Source organism: Oryza glaberrima, chromosome 3, assembly GCF_000147395.1.
Source record: "Oryza glaberrima chromosome 3, OglaRS2, whole genome shotgun sequence".
Lineage (NCBI taxonomy): Eukaryota > Viridiplantae > Streptophyta > Magnoliopsida > Poales > Poaceae > Oryza > Oryza glaberrima.
In genome coordinates, this window is record NC_068328.1 from 4,540,774 (window position 1) to 4,560,588 (window position 19,815).

The following is a 19,815-nucleotide window of genomic DNA, read 5'->3' on the forward strand; positions in this document are numbered from 1 at the left end:
GCCAAGGCAAGCCAATCAAGTCAAAAGAACGGAGAACTCGAGAAGAGGCACTATTCGGTTCTCTGTGGCAGCTGCTACAGTGCAAACCCAACGCTGCTGTAAAATATGGGCGACGTCGACCTGAAAGATTCTTGCACATTCATATGCGCGATCGCGACGATTCCCGATCGCACATTCGCACTCCCTTTCTGGTGTCTCCAGTAAATCTCAACCGCTAGCTAAGCCGCTGGTTGCAAGCTCGGCCCTATTTGATTTTATGGGTTAATTATTAGCCTCCACCTTTTAACTCTTAATTAGTCCTTGAGAATTTAAATAGGTGGGCTAATTTGAGGCTAAAGTGAATTAGCCCTCCTTAAAACATTAGCCCCTCCAAGAAATGCTAATGGGACTAATTTTATGTGGGGAGTATCAAAAAGCAGCTCTCTCTCATCTCTTTCTACTCTCTCTTCACCTTTTAACCTTGAATTAGCCCATAGATTTAAACATACTATCCTAAACTAATGTTTAGCTTATCAATTTATAACTAAACATTAGCTCTTAGAATTAATACTGGGCTAATCTTTCAAACAAACAGAGCCGTCAGTCGTCACTGTGCTAATGGAGTAACCCACCCCTAGCCCTAGCAAGCGTCCTGCTTTCGAATTCACGTGTTAATTGATTTTGCGACGTCACGGTCAGGCCGTCAGGGTAGAGAGGTCGGTGGTTGGTGGATGCCTGTGAGTGACGAAAAGTTCCTTTGCATCCAAGCTATGATTGCCGCGCGCGCGGGCACGTTCTGGCGAGTTCTTTTTGGATGTAGCTAGTTTGTTCGGTGAATTCTGGTTTTACTACCATTGGCCACCTAAGGTGTGTTTAGTTCACGCTAAAATTAAAAATTTAGTTAAAATTGGAATGATGTGACGGGAAAGTTAAAAGTTTATGTGTGTAGGAAAGTTTTGATGTGATGAAAAAGTTGAAAATTTAAAAATAAAGTTTGGAACTAAACATTCTTTAATTACATAAGTAGAATGGAATGCCGCACCACATTCTTTAATTGCTATCGTGCTAAACATTTCATTCCGAGTTTTACGATAGGCCATTATTTAATTCTACGTTCTAATATGCTTGTCAGGTTGATATACAACTTTTAGTTTTGGTCTGAGATAATTTCTTTTCCATTTCCCCATTCCTTTTGCAGCCGTTCCTTGATCAGTAAATATACCTATTCTGCTCATTTTGCCCTTGCTGGAGTTGAGCTCACGTATCTTCACGTCCCGGCTCAGCGGATTGCCTCCTGGTCCAACACCTGCTCCATCCGCCGCTCCTACTTCTGGGCCCATGCTTCTGGCCTGACCCATCGTGCAAAGTGCGAACGGGCTATCTCAGGCTTGCCGATATACAGCATCAATTCAGCCCAACCATAACACAACTCCCGGACTGCAAAATTTGATGGGCCATACTACCACTACTTCCAATTACAAATGTAGGCCCATTCGCAGATTCGCTATTGATGCAGATCGATCACATTACGGGCACTAGAGAGATCCAGTTTTGTTATCCGAATTTCGTATCTTGAGCTTTGATTCCGGAAGATAACAACAAAATCTTCTAGATTCACACGGCGATTAGCGAAGAGATTGGGCCTTCTAGCTTTGACATCGCAACGTATGGCTACGAGTCGACCCAAAAAAATCTTCCATCATTTATTTTCTTAGAGGAAAAGGCCAAACAAAATAAAAAGGAAAAAAAATCTCCAAGCATTAATGACGCTTTAAATTACTACCCCTTCCGTGCCTATCCATCCAAAATTTCCCGTTTCGTTTAAACTTCGTTGCGAGCTCGAGCCCGAACCCGAGCTCACCGCACCCGTCGCACCGCACCGCACCGAACCGCACGCGGCAGGAGGAGACCACCGTCCTTTCCTCTCCGCCTCGGCCTCGCTCCCTCCGGCCCCGACCGACGGCGACCCCCGCGACCGCCGCTTCCTCCCCGCCCCCGCCGCCGATCTCCGCTCCGGCTGCTCCAGGCGGCGACCTTCTCCCCCTCGCGCCACTGGGGGGATCCACCCCGGAGTACTGAGCATCTGTTCCAGGTAATCCCTAACCCCCACTGGCGGCGGGTTTCAGCGATCGAATCATCAGTATGACCGCGAGATTCCGCGTAGTTCCTGCATGTTTCGGAGTATCGGAGTAGGTGTTGGATTTGGTTCCCTGCGCGCTGATGTGCTAATGCTGTAGCCTCCGCTTGTTTCCATCTACAGGGAAGGGGAGCGGCGGCGGCGGTTTTGGTTTGGCGTTGGTGAGTTGATTTTGATGGTACAATGAGCAGGCCAAACACACGAAATAAGAGCAAGAGGCCGCGGGCTGATGACTGCGAGAGCCCGTCTGCTGTTTTCAAGTATGTCTGCATTGCCTTGTTGCCTTGGCCAAAGCTGTGGAGATTTGATATGCTAGTGTTGAGGTGCCGCTGCCTTTGTTTGCTGATGATTTTTTTTTTTTTGAAAAAAAATTGGTGTCTGCTATGCAGGAAGATACATTCCACTGGAGCAATCACAAAAGGCGATATTAAACAACTTTATATGGTGTGGAAACCTGTTTGTCATGGTTGCCATGGGAACTCCAAGGACTCACCCAATTGTTTCTGCGGGTTGATCCCTGCTGCTAATGGGGTGAGGAAATCTGGCCTGTGGCAGAGAACAAACGAGATCATTCGCGCCCTTGGTCCTAACCCGTCGACGGATCTTCGTGACTCCACTGAGACGCCTGCTGGATTGACTAACCTGGGAGCTACCTGTTATGCAAACAGCATACTGCAGTGCCTTTACATGAACACCTCCTTCCGCTTGGGCATTTTCTCTCTAGAGCCCGACATCTTGAAGATGCACCCTGTGCTGGATCAGCTTGCTCGGTTATTCGCTCAGCTACACTCCAGCAAAATGGCTTTCATTGATTCGGCGCCTTTTATAAAAACCTTGGAATTAGATAATGGTGTCCAGCAGGACAGCCATGAATTCCTCACATTATTTTTGTCTTTGCTCGAGGGTTCACTAAGTCATTCCAAGGTTCCAGGGGCTAGAACCATTGTGCAGCATTTGTTCCGTGGAAGTGTGTCCCATGTTACTCGGTAGGGTAAATGCTATATGCTTCTCATGCGATCTTTGAGTCTTATTCCTAGAATGGTCTTATGTTAGGCTTTGGAAAGGAAAGGGAAATAAGCTTTCTAGTTTGTAGAAGTTCCTTTTTTTCCAAGGTTATTATGCTTGTTGGTTTGTACTATCATCTTTTCAAACATATCTTTTTTTTTGTTAGTGTTTTTTGTTGTGTAGAAGTTCTAAAAAATTCTTAGCTGCATGAATCTAGTTATGCCAGATAGTTATATTGTTTTACTACTTAAAAACATGTGTGCAGTGTATTGATTGATAAGACTGATGTTGTGTTCTTATATTGATTGAAAAGATCAAGTAGATTTGTGCTTTCCGGTAGCAAGATCTTTGCTTCCCATGCACTTATTATGTTCACATTCACATAGCCTGCAGATGTTAAAGGGAATGATATACTTAGTTCATAGTACATTTAATTTTGCGTAGAGCTGAAGTTTATTCATCCTATGCTTTAGGTGCTCATCATGTGGAAGGGATTCCGAAGCATCTTCAAAGATGGAAGACTTTTACGAACTGGAGCTTAACATTAAAGGTTTAAATAATCTAGAACAAAGTTTGGATGACTATTTGAGTACTGAGGCACTGGATGGAGAGAACCAGTACTTCTGTGAGTCATGTCAGAAAAGGGTAGATGCCACTCGTTGCATAAAACTTCGCTCACTTCCTCCTGTTGTTAATTTTCAGCTGAAACGCTATGTATTCCTCCCAAAGGTGTAGCTTGCTTTATATTCCTTCTGTTTGTTTGTTCGTTTGATTGTGTATTTGAGCAAGAAATTTGTCTAACTCGTTTCGTCCACAGACAACAACAAAGAAAAAGATTTCTTCGGCATTCAGTTTCCCAGGACAGCTAGATATGGGGAAGCGGTTATCCAATCCTTCATCTAGTTATACGTATGGCCTGTCTGCTATTTTGATCCACAAGGGTAGTGCTGCCAATAGTGGGCACTATGTAGCACATGTAAAGGACGAAAGCTATGGTCAATGGTGGGAGTTTGATGATGAGCATGTATCCAAGCTTGGTCTTCATCCCTTTGGTGAAAAACCAGGCAAATCATCCAATAAAACTGATCAGAAACCCCAGGGTAGTTCTACAGCAGATTCTGTTACGAATGATGACAACAATAGCTGTCATGAGGCTGCATTCACTTCTACTATGGAAGAGATGTTTTCTTCTACAGATGCTTATATGCTGATGTACAAACGCATTGCTAAGGATGAGAATGGTATCGAAAGCAATAATATAAGCAGTAATAATTCACTTCCACACCATTTTGTGGATGAAATTGATGAACGTAATACATCATATGTAAAGGAATGTGAAGAATACGAAAGCAAGAAAGACGTCCATTTGGCATATATAACAGAGAGGCGCCAAGAAGTAAAATCTGTTCTGACAGAAGCGCCTGCAACTCCAGAGGAGGATTCTTATTTTTGGATTTCAACAGATTGGCTTCGCCAATGGGCGGACAACGTTAATCCTCCCTCGTAAGTTTACTTGAGAGCATGTTTGCTTTATTTTATGTAGTCCTTTACAGTGAATTTTCAACCTTTGTAAATTGTGCTTGCCTCATTACTACATTATGTAGTAGCCTCCGCTACTCTGACCATTTTGAACCATTGCACTATCAAATGTTTAACTAGCAGGACCAGTACATTTTGAATCGTTGCACTGCCATTAGCTTTCATGTCTTGCAGTAACAAGTTCTATATGTCACAGTTCTTCAGTAATATCTTTTTGGTATCACTTTATGTTTCTGAATCCAAATTTAGACCTATTATAACTGGAGTTCGTGTCCACAGCTCTATTGACAACAGTCCGATTCAATGTGAACATGGAAAAGTTCCAGCGTCAAAAGTTACATCCATGAAACGACTATCAGCTGGAGCTTGGCATAAGCTATTTTCTAAAGTAAGAAACTTCTATTTCTTGGTTTTTATTTCTGAAGAGTAATTTGCCTTAGATTACCTAATTGTAGTGTTTCCTGCCGATTTTTGAGAAAACTATTTTTGTGCTCAATTCTATGCTTCTGGAATATTTCTGATGAGTTCCTTTCTTTTTTTTTTTTTTGGTACCGTGGTTGCATAATAATACAAGTATGGAGGGGGGCCAACATTGAGCAGTGATGATTTTTGCATGGAGTGCCTTAAGGATGGAGCAAAAAATTCAGTATCTGCAGATGTTTATCGTGATCGGAAGGCATCATTAAGAAGTATTGCAGAAGCAGCGCTTGCTGGAAATAATCCAGATGGTCCTTTGTACTTTGTTTCCAGGCCATGGTAAGAGAATTACATTCAACAATAAGTTGTGGATTTATTTTTTTATGAAATACTATATGTATTACTATACCTATTACAGTGTGCCACGCCCTAAGATTATGTTGTCTTTTAGATGGCAATATAGTGATATGGTCAATCATGTCTTTCTCTACGAGTCATCACACCTTAAATATTTATTGCAGCTAATCCATTTGTTCTACTTTGCTCTATTCCATGTATACGCTGGAACACTCGCGAAATTTCCATTTAGCCCTTTGGCTAAATAGTCTTTTTTCTTTGTTTGCTCCTAGGTTGACCCAATGGTTGCGCAGAAAAAATGTGGATATCCCTTCAGATGCTGACAGTGGACCAACAATTGCTCTAACGTGCACCCATGGAAATCTTCTTCCGGAACATGCTTCAGGCGCAAAGCGGGTCACTGTGCCAGAGGACCTATGGTTATTTCTCTATGAAACCAGTGGAATGAAGATTGATGATATTGTGACTTTTCCGTCAGATAGTCAACCATGCGGAATTTGTAGCCAGCAATTATCAGTTGTTGCTTCTGTTGAGGATAATCTTAGGTTAGATAACAATGCCAGACAATGAATTCCTGCAATCGACTGTTTACTTAAAGTTCTGGGCTAATATTGACTTTCTTGTGCGTGTTTTGCTACTCAGAGCGGTGAAACTCAAGCAACGACAAAGCCATGAAAAGTTAACTTCTGGGAAAAGTCTTGCACTTCATCCTGGGCAAAAATATTATTTAGTTCCTTCCTCATGGTTGTCAGAGTGGAGAGCTTACATTACAGCGACTGGGAAAAATATTTCTTCGTTACCAGAACCTCAATCTCTTGAAGTTACCATCAATTCACTAATCTGTGAAAAGGTAATACTAACTTTATCTTGGTTCAAAGCCAATGCATGCTATGCACACTCACAGCTACTATGGTATACATGCTTAATTGATGTAAGAATTCATGGCAAGCTGTTAATTTTGTTTACTTCATCTGGGGTTCAATGGAATTTTGTGAAAATTTTGTTTGTTTATTGAATGCCTGTTAATTTGATTTTTAACTGATTGCTGATGCCTAGTGAGTTGGCGAATCCATTCATTTTTATTTTTATAATTTGCTTGTTGAATTTAATGATTGGTAATTTTTCAGCATTCAAGATTGTTGCAAAGGCCCTTGGATCTAGTTTGCAAGCGTGGGACTATCACTCAGAAAGCATCAAATGTAAGCCCATTCTTTTTGGAGTTATTTCTTCCTCTTCTCTTTTGTTTTACATTATGACCTGTGGCATATGCGCCATTAGCCCATTACTGTTGTGTTACTCCTCTACTATGAATATAATACCTTATAGTTTTAAGTTAGCTGTTATGAAAGTTGGTAACCCCTTTTGGAAATGTTTGTCTTTATCTGTGTATCTGTCTTAAGTTTGTGCATAGTGTTTTCTCATCGTGCCAACTGTGCTTGAGCTCCAACTGTACTGCATTAGTTCACAACCATGAGTGGATGATTGCAATCATGTTTTCTCCTCATTCAAATGTGTGTCTTCTCAGTAATCTAACTGGCAAAACTAGTTTCATCTTTTAACTGTGGGTCTGGAACAACAGTACAAGTGAAGGACCTTTCATTATATCGTTGCTGTTATCTGTTTTATTTGGGCCCTTATTGCTGATATATGTATGCTGAAAGATAAAAAAAATTGACACCGGGTTAATTGTCTTTGTTTTCAGACTGATGGATTAACAATGATATCAGAATCTGATTGGATTTTATTCTCTGAAGAGTGGAATGTAGCACATGGAAAAGGTTTATGTGCTGAAATTGTTTTTAGCAAGAGCTCTCAAGATAACCTGCAGTCATCTGAAGCAGTGCCAATTTTGGTTGAAGATCTGGACCAGTCAACAAATGATTTAAGCAATGACTTGGGGGGCAGAGAACCCTATGTCAGAACTGATCCTGAGGTAAGTGACGAGTCAATGAACTGTGCACAGGCCTCGATCTAATTGGGTAATAGTTTTACATTTATTGGTTTCCATGGTTGAAAAAAACTTCTTATGTTGGGAAGATTGATAGGGAGTGATCGCCTCACTGGTTCACATATAATGCATCCAATGTTTGCATACTTGCATCAACATCATCATTATCATCAACAACAACATCATCAGCCTTTAGTTCCAAGCAAGTTAGGACAACATTTTATAGTTACTAGTTAAAATAGTGAAGGTAAAGGGTAGCAAATGCAGTACATATGAAATTAACAGGTGGATCCTCTACAGAATAGGATTATGTTGTACTGGCATGCTATTAGCATTTTGCAAACTTGCAGATGAAACAATGTCTTGGCATTTAATTTTGTTGGAACTGTTTATAACATATAACCACTGAGTAGAGCATTGTTCTGAAGAACAATGAGACCATACCATGGATTTTGAATGGCTGCATATCACTTTAGTCTCAGTTGCAAAAACAGATACAGCCTATATACCTTTTTTATGTTCTCACATCCTGCTGGGCAAGGCTAAACTATCCCACTGCTTATAGCTGAGGTTAATGATTGGGTTGAGTTCATCATATAAAAAATTATACTTTAGCGGAACACTGGCTCCAGAAAGTAAATATGCCTATGATTGTTTCTTCAAACCCAGACTTCTGGAGAATAAACTGCTTTCAATCACTATAAATATCTGGCACCTACCTGATTTGTGCATATGTTTCTTTCTGTTTTGCCCTTACCTCAGCTCTGCTTGTGAATGTGTAAATCTGTGATAGGTTTGTGAAGAATGTATTGGAGAAAAAGAGAGCTGTGCATTGGTTGAGAAGCTCAATTATCAGAATGAAGATATCCAGGTTTATCTTGTCCGTGGTAAAGAAGCGCCAAAGTCAATTAGAGAGGCATCGGCAGCTGTTCCTGTACCAGATCGTAGGACTTCAAAGCGTTCCCGGAGAACAACCTCAGGAAATTCGATCAGTTTGAAAGTCTCTGGTTCTACAACCGTATATCAGTTGAAACTCATGATATGGGAATCTTTAGGGGTATGAGACGGACTGAAACCATAAATTTTTTTTTGCAAGAACTGTTATTGTTTACTTGTTGCGATTCAGATAATAAAGAGACCATAAAAGAAATAAGCCTATAGGTTCTGTTAATTGTCACTTCTACAACTTTATGTTATTTCAGCTTAAAAGTTTGCAGAGTTGTCAATCCTAACTAATGAGTAATCATAAGTTGTGAGACTTGTGATTGGTACTACATACTTTCAAACATTTAGAAGAAGCTAACTTCGTTTGCAACTTGAACAAACAGTTATAGTTGTCAATTTGAGATCCTTTAGGACCTGCATGATCAGTTGATCACACCTTTTGGTCTTTACCGTGCTTCTATTTTCAAGTATAATTAATATTCCAGGTTTTAAGTCAGTCAGCTACAGTTATGGGCTTACCTATCCAGTATTTTTTTGGGTTGCAAATTAAATTTTCATATATTATTGTCAAAAGTTATTGTATGTAGTTTGCTGTAGATAACTGCCCCTTTCTCCATTTTTTTTTATTGAACCTTGCTCCTTATTTGATTTACATTATGCTTGTTTACTTTAGATTGCATTCAAATTATTACTGTTGCCATATTCAGATTGTTAAGGAGAACCAGGAGCTTCACAAAGGCTCTGTTGAGATTGAAGATGATTTTGCTACTCTTGCTGACAAGTGTATTTTTCCTGGAGATGTTCTATGGGTTAAAGATTCCGAAATCTACGAGAACCGTGACATAGCAGGTGAAGCAACAATTGTAATGTGCTGAACATTTCTGAAAAATGATATTGTTGATGGTTCATTTTTTTCTTTGCCCTTGATGTTTCAGATGAAATTTCGGAGCAGAAGGTTGTAGTACAGACTGAGGAAGGCTTTCGTGGGACTCTGTTGACATCTAGTGCTTCAGCTCAGCTTTGCCAGGATATATCATTTAGCGATTGAGTTCTCCAATGTCAGCTACATCACTGCCTGCATATGCTTGCTTCAGCTAGTTAAGCTTGCTTGGAGGTCAGATTGACTTTCTTCCTAGTTTTTCTTAGTTGAAAAATCAGCCTGCAGTTTCACCTGATTCCAAACAAAGGTTATTGCATGTATGCAATGTCGTTAATATTTTATTTTGTCCATTTTGACACCAAATACCCAGCTTACATTTAAGTTTCCTAATCAGAAATGTACTAACTTGCTCTCATGACATGCAGGAGTATGCTGAGGATTAAGTCACAACAAGTTGTTCTAAATACATGGCGGTTCTGCACTTGCCGTCACCGTGGGTGAAAAGTTTTGTCTGCCCCTTATCTCCATACTCTGTTTCCACCTTAGGGTGTGCGTCCTGCTGTTGTATCAGCATGCCAAAATGAGCGGAAAAAGAGGGTATGTAATTATTTAGGTAGTTAATCCTTGTACTACCTTTTAGTGGCTATGCAGAGGTTTTATGAAGGAGAGCCGGAAACTATATGTAGAGCAGTTCGCTGTGTGTTCTTACGTTGTGGGATCTGCAATTCTTCAGATCTCATCCCTGCAGCTTTTCTCCCGTTTATTTGTTTGTGGGCTCGCCCCTTTCCTAAGCCTTTCCTTGGGTGCATGCATATTCAATTCTACTACCGAGAAGTTCTGGTTAAGTTTTACTCACTTTGGTTGGTTTATTTTAGGACTGGGACGGAGATAGTAGATGATAAAATTTCGTCCTATTATTTTAGCACGGAGGGGGTGGATGATAAAGAAAACAACTCTGCGTGTCACACTGAAAACATGATTTGTTTTAGCTAATAATACCATTCTCTAAATCTCCTCTCTTAAAATATTTGTCACGGTTATGCCTGTACTTGTTTATTGTCATCGGGGATGAGCATTAGGGAAACAATTCTTGTAGGAAATATAAAAAAAAAAACATTTGCCTACCTTGACTTCAGCCCATTCCCATCAAAGTAGTGGGGTATAAAAAAGATTAAGCAAGATGGATTTTTCCAAAGGAAAATGATGGCATCATTCTGGTGGCTTGACGCAAGGGACTGCGCATAAAATAGCGGCGTATTAGGCGCGACCAAATCGGCAAAAAGGCACGAGATGATATGAAGTCCTAAAAGAAACAGTAGAGTGGAATGCTAGTCTTTTGTTGTGGCAGTTGCGAACGGCTCGACACGAACACGAGGCAGCCGTGGCCACGCGGTTTTGTTGCTCACATCGTTGTTGGAATCGAGTCAGTTTCGGGTTTGCCGGTTTCGTGGAAGACTAGTGCTCCGCCTCCAAAACAAGCTGCGGCCCCTAGCCTGTGGCGATCCAGCTTACGCACGCGTGCACTCATGCTCTCGTCATCGCCTTGCTCCGTTGTTCTTAAATACTGGGGTTGAAATTTGACAGGAAAGGAAATACTCCTATTTGGTTGAGTTTCATCGAAACATATAATAGTAGCGGTTGGTTCGGAGGGATGAGATCGGTACAACTGTACAAGGCTGGAGTGTTTATTTTAGAAACGATTAATGTTCCGTATTTGGTTCGATACTAGTTTGGACAAAACTTAAAGCAAGGTGCACTGTAGTACTTTTCACGGCCTTTGGTAGGAAATCAAATTCCTTCCAAGTTTTGGTCAAATTCTTATCTTGTACAGTACATATCATGGTTTATATGGTCACTTGGATTGATGCCAAAATATATCTTATCAGTTTTCTATTTGAATAGTATATGTGATGGTTTAGTTTCAAGCCAAAATTATTGGTATGATGATGTTCAATTTGGCATAATTCTATAAGTTGCTTCACCATAATACTAATATAGAATTTGGTTTCTAATTGATATCAACCCAAACACATTAATTTACAATGGTACCATATTAAAACATTGGTTTTGGTAAGGTACTCTAAACAAGCTCATACTTTTTTCTCTACATTGTACACGGGTACATGAAGGCATGAAGCTGCAGTGATGAGGAGACACTGACCATTTTCAGTAATAGTATGAAGAATTGGGACCTAAGACCTGTATCGGACGAAAAGGACCTGCATCACCGGGGAGGAGTCACAAGAGACATAAATACTGTAGTACACGAAAATCCCATCCACCCCCATGGCGACAAAAGTATCTGTCCAAAGCTCGATCGTCGACTGGACAACGAGCCATGCTCTACTAGGATTGTGACACACGTGTGGGACTACCGACTACCTCGTTTTAATCCCAGCCAAGTTAGCTGAGGATTTTCATGTGGCCCCTCTGATCAGTGATCACCTGATGAGGGACACACAAATAAATCTAACAGTTTACACTTGTCGGCTTAAACAGTGTTATAAGAGGCTATTAGAGCAGGTACAATAGCAGACTAGTAGCCAGCTATAAACATATTTTAATGAGATAAAAGATAAGAGAGAAGAGCAGCGGGCTACAGATCTGTAGCCAGCTGTAGCACGGACTCCAAGACACTGTGTATGTATGACAGGTGGGACCATATATTAATAGTACAGTAAGTAATTATATGAATTGGCTATTAGATTAACTATAGATGAATTACAGCTAGTAGTGGGCTATACTACTATTTAACTTGCTCTTAGCAGCTTCTTGGAAAGCTCTACTAGGTGCACAAGTACCAGCGTTATAAAAGTGGAGGAAGAAGAATCTCATTCATCTCTCAACACTACTGTAGAACATTATACACAGAAGTACGGAACACAAGGCGTTTGGTAAGAGAGCACTTGCAAACTGCAGTTGTCATCTTATCTGTAATAAGAAAGGAGGCCTTCGGATGGCTCGTTGGAGGAATAAGCCAAACAACAAATTTATAAATAAAAAATAATTTTACGAATATTTATGTGTTTTTAATGATCTAAAAGCAAAGATTGAAAAGTAAATTTCGATAAAAAACCTTAAAATCAACTACAAATTTAAGGTTGAAAATTTAAAATTTAGCTGATAATCATAAGCATAAAAAAATGAGACCATCAAATTTGGTGGCCCCCAGCAAAATGGCCGTCAAATTTTACAAAATATCTCGACGCATAGTACTACAATGCATCATTACATTTTTTATGCTAGTAACTGGTCCACAACGATCATATCAACCCTACTGATTACTACTAATACCACAATAGTTTTCTCTTATGGTCTGTTTGGCACGATTCCAGCTCCAACTCCATTTCTAGAATTGAAGTGAAGCTAGTTGGAACGCCCTCCTAAAATATACTAGAGATATAAAATTAGGTTTAGGTCGCTTTATAACTTTAATTCAGACTTAACTTCTAAAGTTAAATATAAAAGTTGGAGCTCTACTAAATTTACTGTATTTAAGTAAAATTCACGGTTCGCTGATTCGTGAAAAAAAAAAACTACAGCTACCACAGCCGTACGACGGAGGGTAGCGATTAGTGAACAGACGTGTGATTAAAAGAGAGCATGTGGGGCGCAGCAACATTTGTTACCTGTACTACTGATTAAACTAAACTGTTTAATTGCAACCACCAGGTGCGTTAGCTGGCCATCATTATTCTCTCCCTTTGCTGGGTTAAGTTACTGTTTATGCTTAATTTGCTTCCATTTTGTTTATTACTCCTACAAGAAATTGATGAGGGGGTTCGCTTGCCGTTGCAGCACACCACATCCCCCTCATCCACCTGTCCGTGATGATACTCCTATAGTTGAGACTTGAGATTGCCCTTCTCCTCAATCTTGTTGATCTCTTCTCCCACCTCGCGCCTTCGAGCTAGTCGTGTTTAGGTTTAGCCCCATTAATCTTGGTAAGGGTGGTAGTGGTTGTTGCTGTTGTTGTTGTTGCCCTGAAGCTTTCTTCCTCAAGGTACAAGCCTCTGTCTCCCTCTGGCTCCCTGTGTCTCTCTCTTTCTCGGAGTTGAAGCGTAGGAGGAGGAGGAGGAGTAGGTTTGGTTGTTTGGTGCGGTGCCGCGCGTGAGATTGAGCGCGTCATGTTTGTTTGTTAATGGCGGAATCGGTTTCGGGTTTAGGTAGTTGCGTTCTTGTTCGCGATGGCCTGCCGAATCGAGGTCTGGCCACCCTCCGCCACCGCCGGCCGGAGCTGCCTTTTCATCAGCCGAAGCGGCGGCGGCGGTGAGCAGCCGGGGAGGTGATTAGGAAAATTTTCCAGTTTGTTTTCCTTTTCGATTTCATTTTGATTTTTTTTCTTCAATTGGTACTATAATTTTTGCCCTGAAATGGAAGTCTTTAATCGGGGATCGAACGTTTCTAGCCCAAGTTTGGAAGTTTTTAATTATGGGTTGAAATGGAAGCCTTTAATGGGGAATCAATAGTTTTGAGCCCCGGGTTTTGCTTATGAGTTGAAATGACTCCAGTTTGGGAGATTGTGTAGTTGGTGGGGAAGCCGGTAGATAGAAGAAGGGCGCCGGAGGTGTGAGAGGTGGAGGCAACGTGTCGTGCAATAGATCCGATTTGGTTTCTCCGTTTCTAATGAATGTCCTCAAGGTGAACTTTGCTCATATCAACAATGTATCTCCACTTCTTGTATTTAGAAATACGCCTGTATTTTGACGTTTTTTGTACAGATTATACAATTTGTTGCCAGAAGAAATACTATTGACTGAGATTTGGAACAGGTTAAAAGTTGATTCATCTTAACTATGGAAAGAGGAATGGTATCTGCATCTCTGTTTTGATTCCTTGTTTGGTGACTGTAATTCTGATAGTATGCTCCAGTATGTGTATCCCAATATCATCCTACAACCATGATTCAGGAGTGAAGCAATAGCATGAGACTCAGACTGCCTTTCAAAGTTTCAGACCAATCTAGTCTTTTTGGATATTATGGAATCCAACAAAATGATTCTTATTAAGTCCAATGGTCAGGAACACCAGATCTCTCTTGTCTTATTTCCACTACTCTTTTGGTTTTGTTCCAAAATGGCACCATAGAATCCTAATCATATAATTCCATCCAAGAAGTTCCAGTCATCTAAATTCCGAGGGGAGTTGGACCATAGTACCATACACCTTGATGGCTTGCCGATGCACTAATCATGTAAATATTCAGAATCTATAATCAAATTAATGAGTGTTTCTTTTTTCCGGGGAAAATTAATGAGTGTTAACTTAAATGAATCGAGATTGATGCTCTGTTTTAATCATGTGAAATCCTGCAGTATTATTTTCTGTGCTCATCATACATGTTTGTATTGAATTCTTCCCTGTCTTTTTTAACTGTAATCAAATTAGGTTGCCTCCAAAACTTTCTGTATCCAGCGCTTGCAATACAGGACTTCCAAATGCCCCCAAAGCTGTGTTTCTTTGTCCAGTTCTTGCATTACAGGATTGAGCTGTGAGGTATTTCCGTAATACTAGGATAATGAAAAGGCACAACACACAACATTTACACACAAATAGCATAGGCAATGTCATGGGTGACCTCGGGTCATGACAGGCAAGAAGATACATCATTTCTTTGTGTTAATTTTTTTTTATTTAGCCACTAAGAATATTCATCTTTTATTTGCCACTAATACAAAAATCCCACTTTTGGCACTCATTTGTGCTAGCCGCCAGTGGCAAAGCAAAATACGCATGACAAGAGATTTCATCACTCCTTAAGTGGCAGAGACAAATTTAGCCCTTTCTTTAAAACTGCGGAGTGCTGACACAGTGACATATAACTATATAATGAATATGCAAAACTGTAAAAGTGTTCCATACACATTTTTTGCTAACCCCCCTGGCGTTGATTTATCACATGCTATACTTTATTACAAATAATTTTATAATGATCACTTTCAAATAGCATAAACCACATTTCAGTTAAGTGCTAATCTATGAGGCACAAAAGCAATGTACTTGTGTTAACAATGCGACGATGGAATTATTCGTGATATACTTCTGTGCACCACGATGGCGAAGCATTATTTTAAAACAAAGGTTTTTCGACACTTGGTAGTTACAAGCTTGCAAACATGTTCGGTTGAGAGTTACATATGATAGTGGCTCTGATAACATGTAAGCAAACACGGAGTGTCTGGCCCTGTCGCAGTCATGGCCATGCTGTTTAGTTGGATTGTGGATGCATTGTAGATTATATTTCTATTTGTGGCAAAATTATGTATTCCTTTGCATGCCATCTGAACTACAGTTCTGCATCAGCGTGAATTTGTATTATTTATTTATTTTACATTGCTAATTTGGATCCACGCCCAAATGTATAAAAGAATATATTATGCAGCTTATGTGTTTTGTTGGGCCAATTCCTTTGACCCTACACCTCTCTACCTCCATCTGCCATTGCTTGATCTAACACTCTTCTTTTTGTTTGTGAGCTTATCAGCTATTACTCATACCGTGACAATAAATTTATTTTATATTGTGTGTCATCAACAAAATTGTCCATGTGTGGATCTTATGTTTGTGTGAAAACTTTGTGGCCTTGGATTCTAAAGTATGCTAACTCATACTTTCTATTTTTAAAAATGCCTATCTAACTTTGGTGGTGACTATTTGCTGAAATTTCACCTCTTTCTTATTGTTAGGACCAGAATTTGTCTTCAGCTGCTAAAGGAGGGCCTACCACTAAAGATTTGTGATCAATCCCACTTTGATGTAAGTGTTTTTTAGTCGAAAGATTTCTTCAGACTCCTCTCGTTGTAGTTTATTTCTTTCCTTAAGTGTCAAGGAAAGTCCCAGGAGTCAAACAAGAGATGTAAATCCCAGAGGAAGAATACACCGATTAATGATTCTGTCAAGTTGAAGTTGGGTTAATTTTTCAGTGAAAGAAAGTTACTTAAACATTTTATTTTGTGAAACAAACTGTCACGTCCTTTGAATTGTTCCATTGTACATTACCATGAAACAACTCAAACAAGATTATTTCTTTTGGGCTGATAATTGGCACTTACATTCATGTGTTGAGCTGAGAATACTTTCCTAGTTTTAACCTCAAACTGCTCAGATTATTTTAGTTCCGTAATTCATTATTAAACATCTATTATTATTATAACTTCCATTTATATTCTCTTTGTCATAATCAGCTATTACCATTGTGGCGCTGAATATTCAGTGATAACAACGGCAAGATCAACTCCCTATTAATTGTTCGGAAGTGCATCATCCCTCAGCGACTCCAGCATATAAATAAAATCCAGAAGGTTGCACCAGAGAATATGTCAATGCAGGCCTCTAACCGACCATACAGATATCCAGACAATTCTCAAATACCATACTACAGCCGGAGTTCAATGCATGTGGGGCAAAATGGTACTTACCATGTGCAACAAAATCATGAGGATCTTTACGCGTCATCTGATGATGGTTCACAGAACGGCAATTCTAAGGCTCAGGGGTTGCAAGCACAGTACTGCACTCTAGATTCATCCTCAGGCAATTTTGTGTATCCAGCACATAGCTCTACATCCTCCCACATAAGTGGGAGCCCCATTTCTCAGCAAGATAGCCACTCAGAGCACACATCTGGTTCCCCTGCAAGTGCTTCATGTGTTACTGAAGTTCCAGGCTTGAGGTTTACAACAATTGAGGAGATAGAGAATGCAATGTTTGGACCTGAACCTGACACAGTTAGCTCGGACTGCTCCTTACTTACTGATTCTGCTTTTTACCAAGATAACTGGAGGGAGCATCTGGGAATCAATACAGGGGACTTGAAGCAGGTAATTGCAGCATGCGGTAAGGCTGTTGATGAGAATAGTTGGTATAGGGACTTGCTGATATCTGAGTTAAGGAACATGGTTTCCATTTCTGGAGAGCCGATGCAACGCCTTGGAGCCTATATGTTGGAAGGCCTTGTTGCCAGGCTTTCTTCGACTGGGCATGCCTTATATAAATCCCTGAAGTGTAAAGAACCTACTAGCTTTGAGCTCATGTCTTATATGCATCTCCTCTATGAGATATGCCCGTTTTTCAAGTTTGGTTACATGTCTGCCAATGGAGCAATTGCAGAGGCTGTTAAGGGCGAGAACTTTGTTCACATCATCGACTTCCAAATTGCTCAAGGTAGCCAGTGGGCAACTATGATACAGGCCCTTGCTGCAAGGCCTGGGGGACCACCATACCTGAGGATTACTGGTATAGATGACTCGAATTCTGCCCATGCCCGAGGTGGTGGACTGGATATAGTCGGACGGCGGTTATTCAATATTGCCCAGTCATGTGGTCTGCCCTTTGAGTTCAATGCTGTCCCAGCAGCTAGTCATGAGGTTATGCTTGAACATCTTGATATAAGATCTGGGGAGGTTATTGTTGTTAATTTTGCCTACCAGCTGCATCACACTCCTGATGAGAGTGTGGGCATAGAAAATCACCGGGACAGGATATTGAGAATGGTCAAGGGGCTCTCTCCGAGGGTGGTAACTCTTGTAGAACAGGAAGCAAACACAAACACTGCACCTTTCTTCAATAGATACTTGGAAACTCTTGATTATTACACAGCTATGTTTGAAGCTTTAGATGTTGCTTGCCCAAGGGATGACAAGAAGCGGATTAGCACTGAGCAACACTGTGTTGCAAGAGATATTGTTAATTTGATTGCATGTGAAGGTGCAGAAAGGGTGGAGAGGCACGAGCCTTTTGGAAAATGGAGGGCAAGGCTTTCAATGGCTGGCTTTAGGCCGTACCCACTAAGTGCACTGGTGAACAACACTATCAAAAAGTTGCTGGATAGTTACCACAGTTACTACAAGCTAGAGGAGAGAGATGGTGCCCTTTATCTTGGATGGAAGAACAGAAAGCTGGTTGTATCTTCTGCATGGCGGTGACATCTCCGTGTTAATTTGGAAGAAGCTTCTTTAGGTATGTTGTTGGCATCTCATACTTAACGCAGTGAATATGCCAAATTTTATCACAGGAAATAAAATTAACTATTGATAGTTTGTAGTTCCAAAAGAAAAAAAAAAGGGAAATGCATCAGGTTTTCATGTGACAGTGTAGGCTTTCCATCTAGGCAATTAAAAATAAGCATGCACAATTTATTACAGTTTCTAAACTTGGTATTGCACCATTGACTGATGCGTTTAGTTAATTTGATATGGAATGATTATATGAAGATCTCATGCACCATTACAACATTATAGTGCCTACACATGGAAGGAAACAAATCACCTATATGATTTATTCCCTCAGTCCCAAAATAAACAAATCTACTATGGGATGTCACAAAATAATCAAACCTTATTGTACTAGGTTTGTTTATTTTAGATGCAATCAAGAAGAGTATCCTACTGTGAATGTTACGTTATCCAGTGGTAAACGCTACTGGGCATCATTGATGTGTGCAATCTCATTACATTTAAAATATTACCAGGATACCTCCATCCCAAAATAGATGCCGTTTTAGAAATCATCATTTTGCTTAAATTCTTCTTGTATTGGATTCCTAATAAGCGTTATGGACCAAATGAACCTATTAATTACCTTTTGTTCTCAGTAATTTGCTAGAGAGATGGATATATAATGAATATGGTTAGACATATGTCAAAACATAAGGCACTAATTCTTTGCCTAGTCTATGGCTGGACCGGAAATGGTATCTAAGTTTGATCCGAGGCAGTATGTTCTATAGTTAATGCCATAACTCAAATGGTGGTTAGTGTTTTGCTGTTTATTGTGTCATCTTATGGTTAAGCACATATGCTTGTGCCATGGACTAGAAATTCAGTGCTCAACCTGTTCCAATTTTATTGGCTGCAGGTTCTTTCGTGGCTTCTTGGTGGACGCATGAATCCAAGGTGGAACCTGATCTTCATAGAGACAGAGAGAACTCCATAGTCCAGAACAATGTGGTCGCTTGCTTGTTGGCACCCATCTCTAAACCCTCGTATGCTTACCATCCATCAGATTTAATCGCCATAGGCAGAATACTCTTCCTGACTTCCCATAGTCCAGTCCAGTCGCAATATAGGTGTACACTGTACTGTTTTACCTGCTCATGGTAGAATGTCCGTTTTATGTCGATCAGTCAAGTAGAGTCTGGTCACCAGAATCCCCGTCTTAATAGAACGTCTGTTTTAAAAGTCAGTCAAGAAGAGAGTCTGGTCACCAGAGTCCGTTTCTTGATCCTGCTCGTTGTACAATACAATGACGTCTCAATGTGAATTCTGGATCCTATGCTACTACAATGATGATATGCCTCACTGAATTCTGGATCTGCTGCTGCTCGGCTATACAATCTCGGTGTTTTTAGGTCCCGTTATTCTCTCCAACAAGAGTTGAATGAAGATTTTTTATGGCACAGCTTTTCAAACCGCTAAACGGTGCGTTTCGTGCGAAAACATTTTATATAAAAGTTACTCTAAAATATCATATTAATCTATTTTTCAAGTATGTAATAATTAAAACTTAATCAATCATATGTTAATATCACTTGTTTTGCGTAAAAACTTAATCTTCATCTTCATCTCCTCCAGTAGATTATCAGGAGAAAAGAACACAACCTTGCTACCC

The 19,815-nt window shown here is 40.2% G+C and overlaps 2 protein-coding genes across 6 annotated transcripts; both read left to right on the forward strand.

Moving 5' to 3' along the window:
- The first annotated feature begins 1,825 nt into the window (after positions 1-1,825).
- On the forward strand, positions 1,826-9,998 carry LOC127766889 (ubiquitin carboxyl-terminal hydrolase 26). The gene is made up of 15 exons (XM_052292054.1): positions 1,826-2,071; positions 2,240-2,376; positions 2,506-3,102; positions 3,595-3,850; positions 3,939-4,624; positions 4,940-5,048; positions 5,235-5,416; positions 5,707-5,979; positions 6,077-6,284; positions 6,562-6,633; positions 7,137-7,367; positions 8,176-8,439; positions 9,035-9,176; positions 9,263-9,441; positions 9,633-9,998. Exons 2-14 carry the CDS (start codon positions 2,300-2,302, stop codon positions 9,373-9,375), a joined length of 3,210 nt encoding a protein of 1,069 aa, XP_052148014.1. The 5' UTR covers positions 1,826-2,071; positions 2,240-2,299; the 3' UTR covers positions 9,376-9,441; positions 9,633-9,998.
- A 2,862-nt stretch (positions 9,999-12,860) lies between these two features.
- Positions 12,861-19,577, forward strand: LOC127767082 (scarecrow-like protein 21). 5 transcript variants are annotated; one of them, XM_052292300.1, is made up of 5 exons: positions 12,922-13,210; positions 13,736-13,848; positions 15,894-15,963; positions 16,392-18,165; positions 19,063-19,577. In XM_052292300.1, exon 4 carries the CDS (start codon positions 16,524-16,526, stop codon positions 18,129-18,131), a length of 1,608 nt encoding a protein of 535 aa, XP_052148260.1. In that variant the 5' UTR covers positions 12,922-13,210; positions 13,736-13,848; positions 15,894-15,963; positions 16,392-16,523; the 3' UTR covers positions 18,132-18,165; positions 19,063-19,577. The 5 variants fall into 5 exon arrangements, with proteins under 5 accessions (XP_052148263.1, XP_052148260.1, XP_052148259.1 ...); XM_052292303.1 differs by lacking the exons at positions 12,922-13,210; positions 13,736-13,848 and adding an exon at positions 12,861-12,879; XM_052292299.1 differs by lacking the exon at positions 13,736-13,848.
- The last annotated feature ends 238 nt before the right edge of the window (positions 19,578-19,815 follow it).

What these genes read in the sequence shown, in the direction of transcription:
- LOC127766889 (XM_052292054.1), top strand. Translation starts at nt 2,300, where the DNA reads ATGAGCAGGCCAAACACACGAAATAAGAGCAAGAGGCCGCGGGCTGAT. An exon ending in ATGTCAGAACTGATCCTGAG is followed by an intron (nt 7,368 to 8,175) that starts GTAAGTGACGAG and finishes AATCTGTGATAG; the next exon opens with GTTTGTGAAGAATGTATTGG. An exon ending in CGAGAACCGTGACATAGCAG is followed by an intron (nt 9,177 to 9,262) that starts GTGAAGCAACAA and finishes TTGATGTTTCAG; the next exon opens with ATGAAATTTCGGAGCAGAAG.
- LOC127767082 (XM_052292303.1), top strand. Translation starts at nt 16,524, where the DNA reads ATGTCAATGCAGGCCTCTAACCGACCATACAGATATCCAGACAATTCT.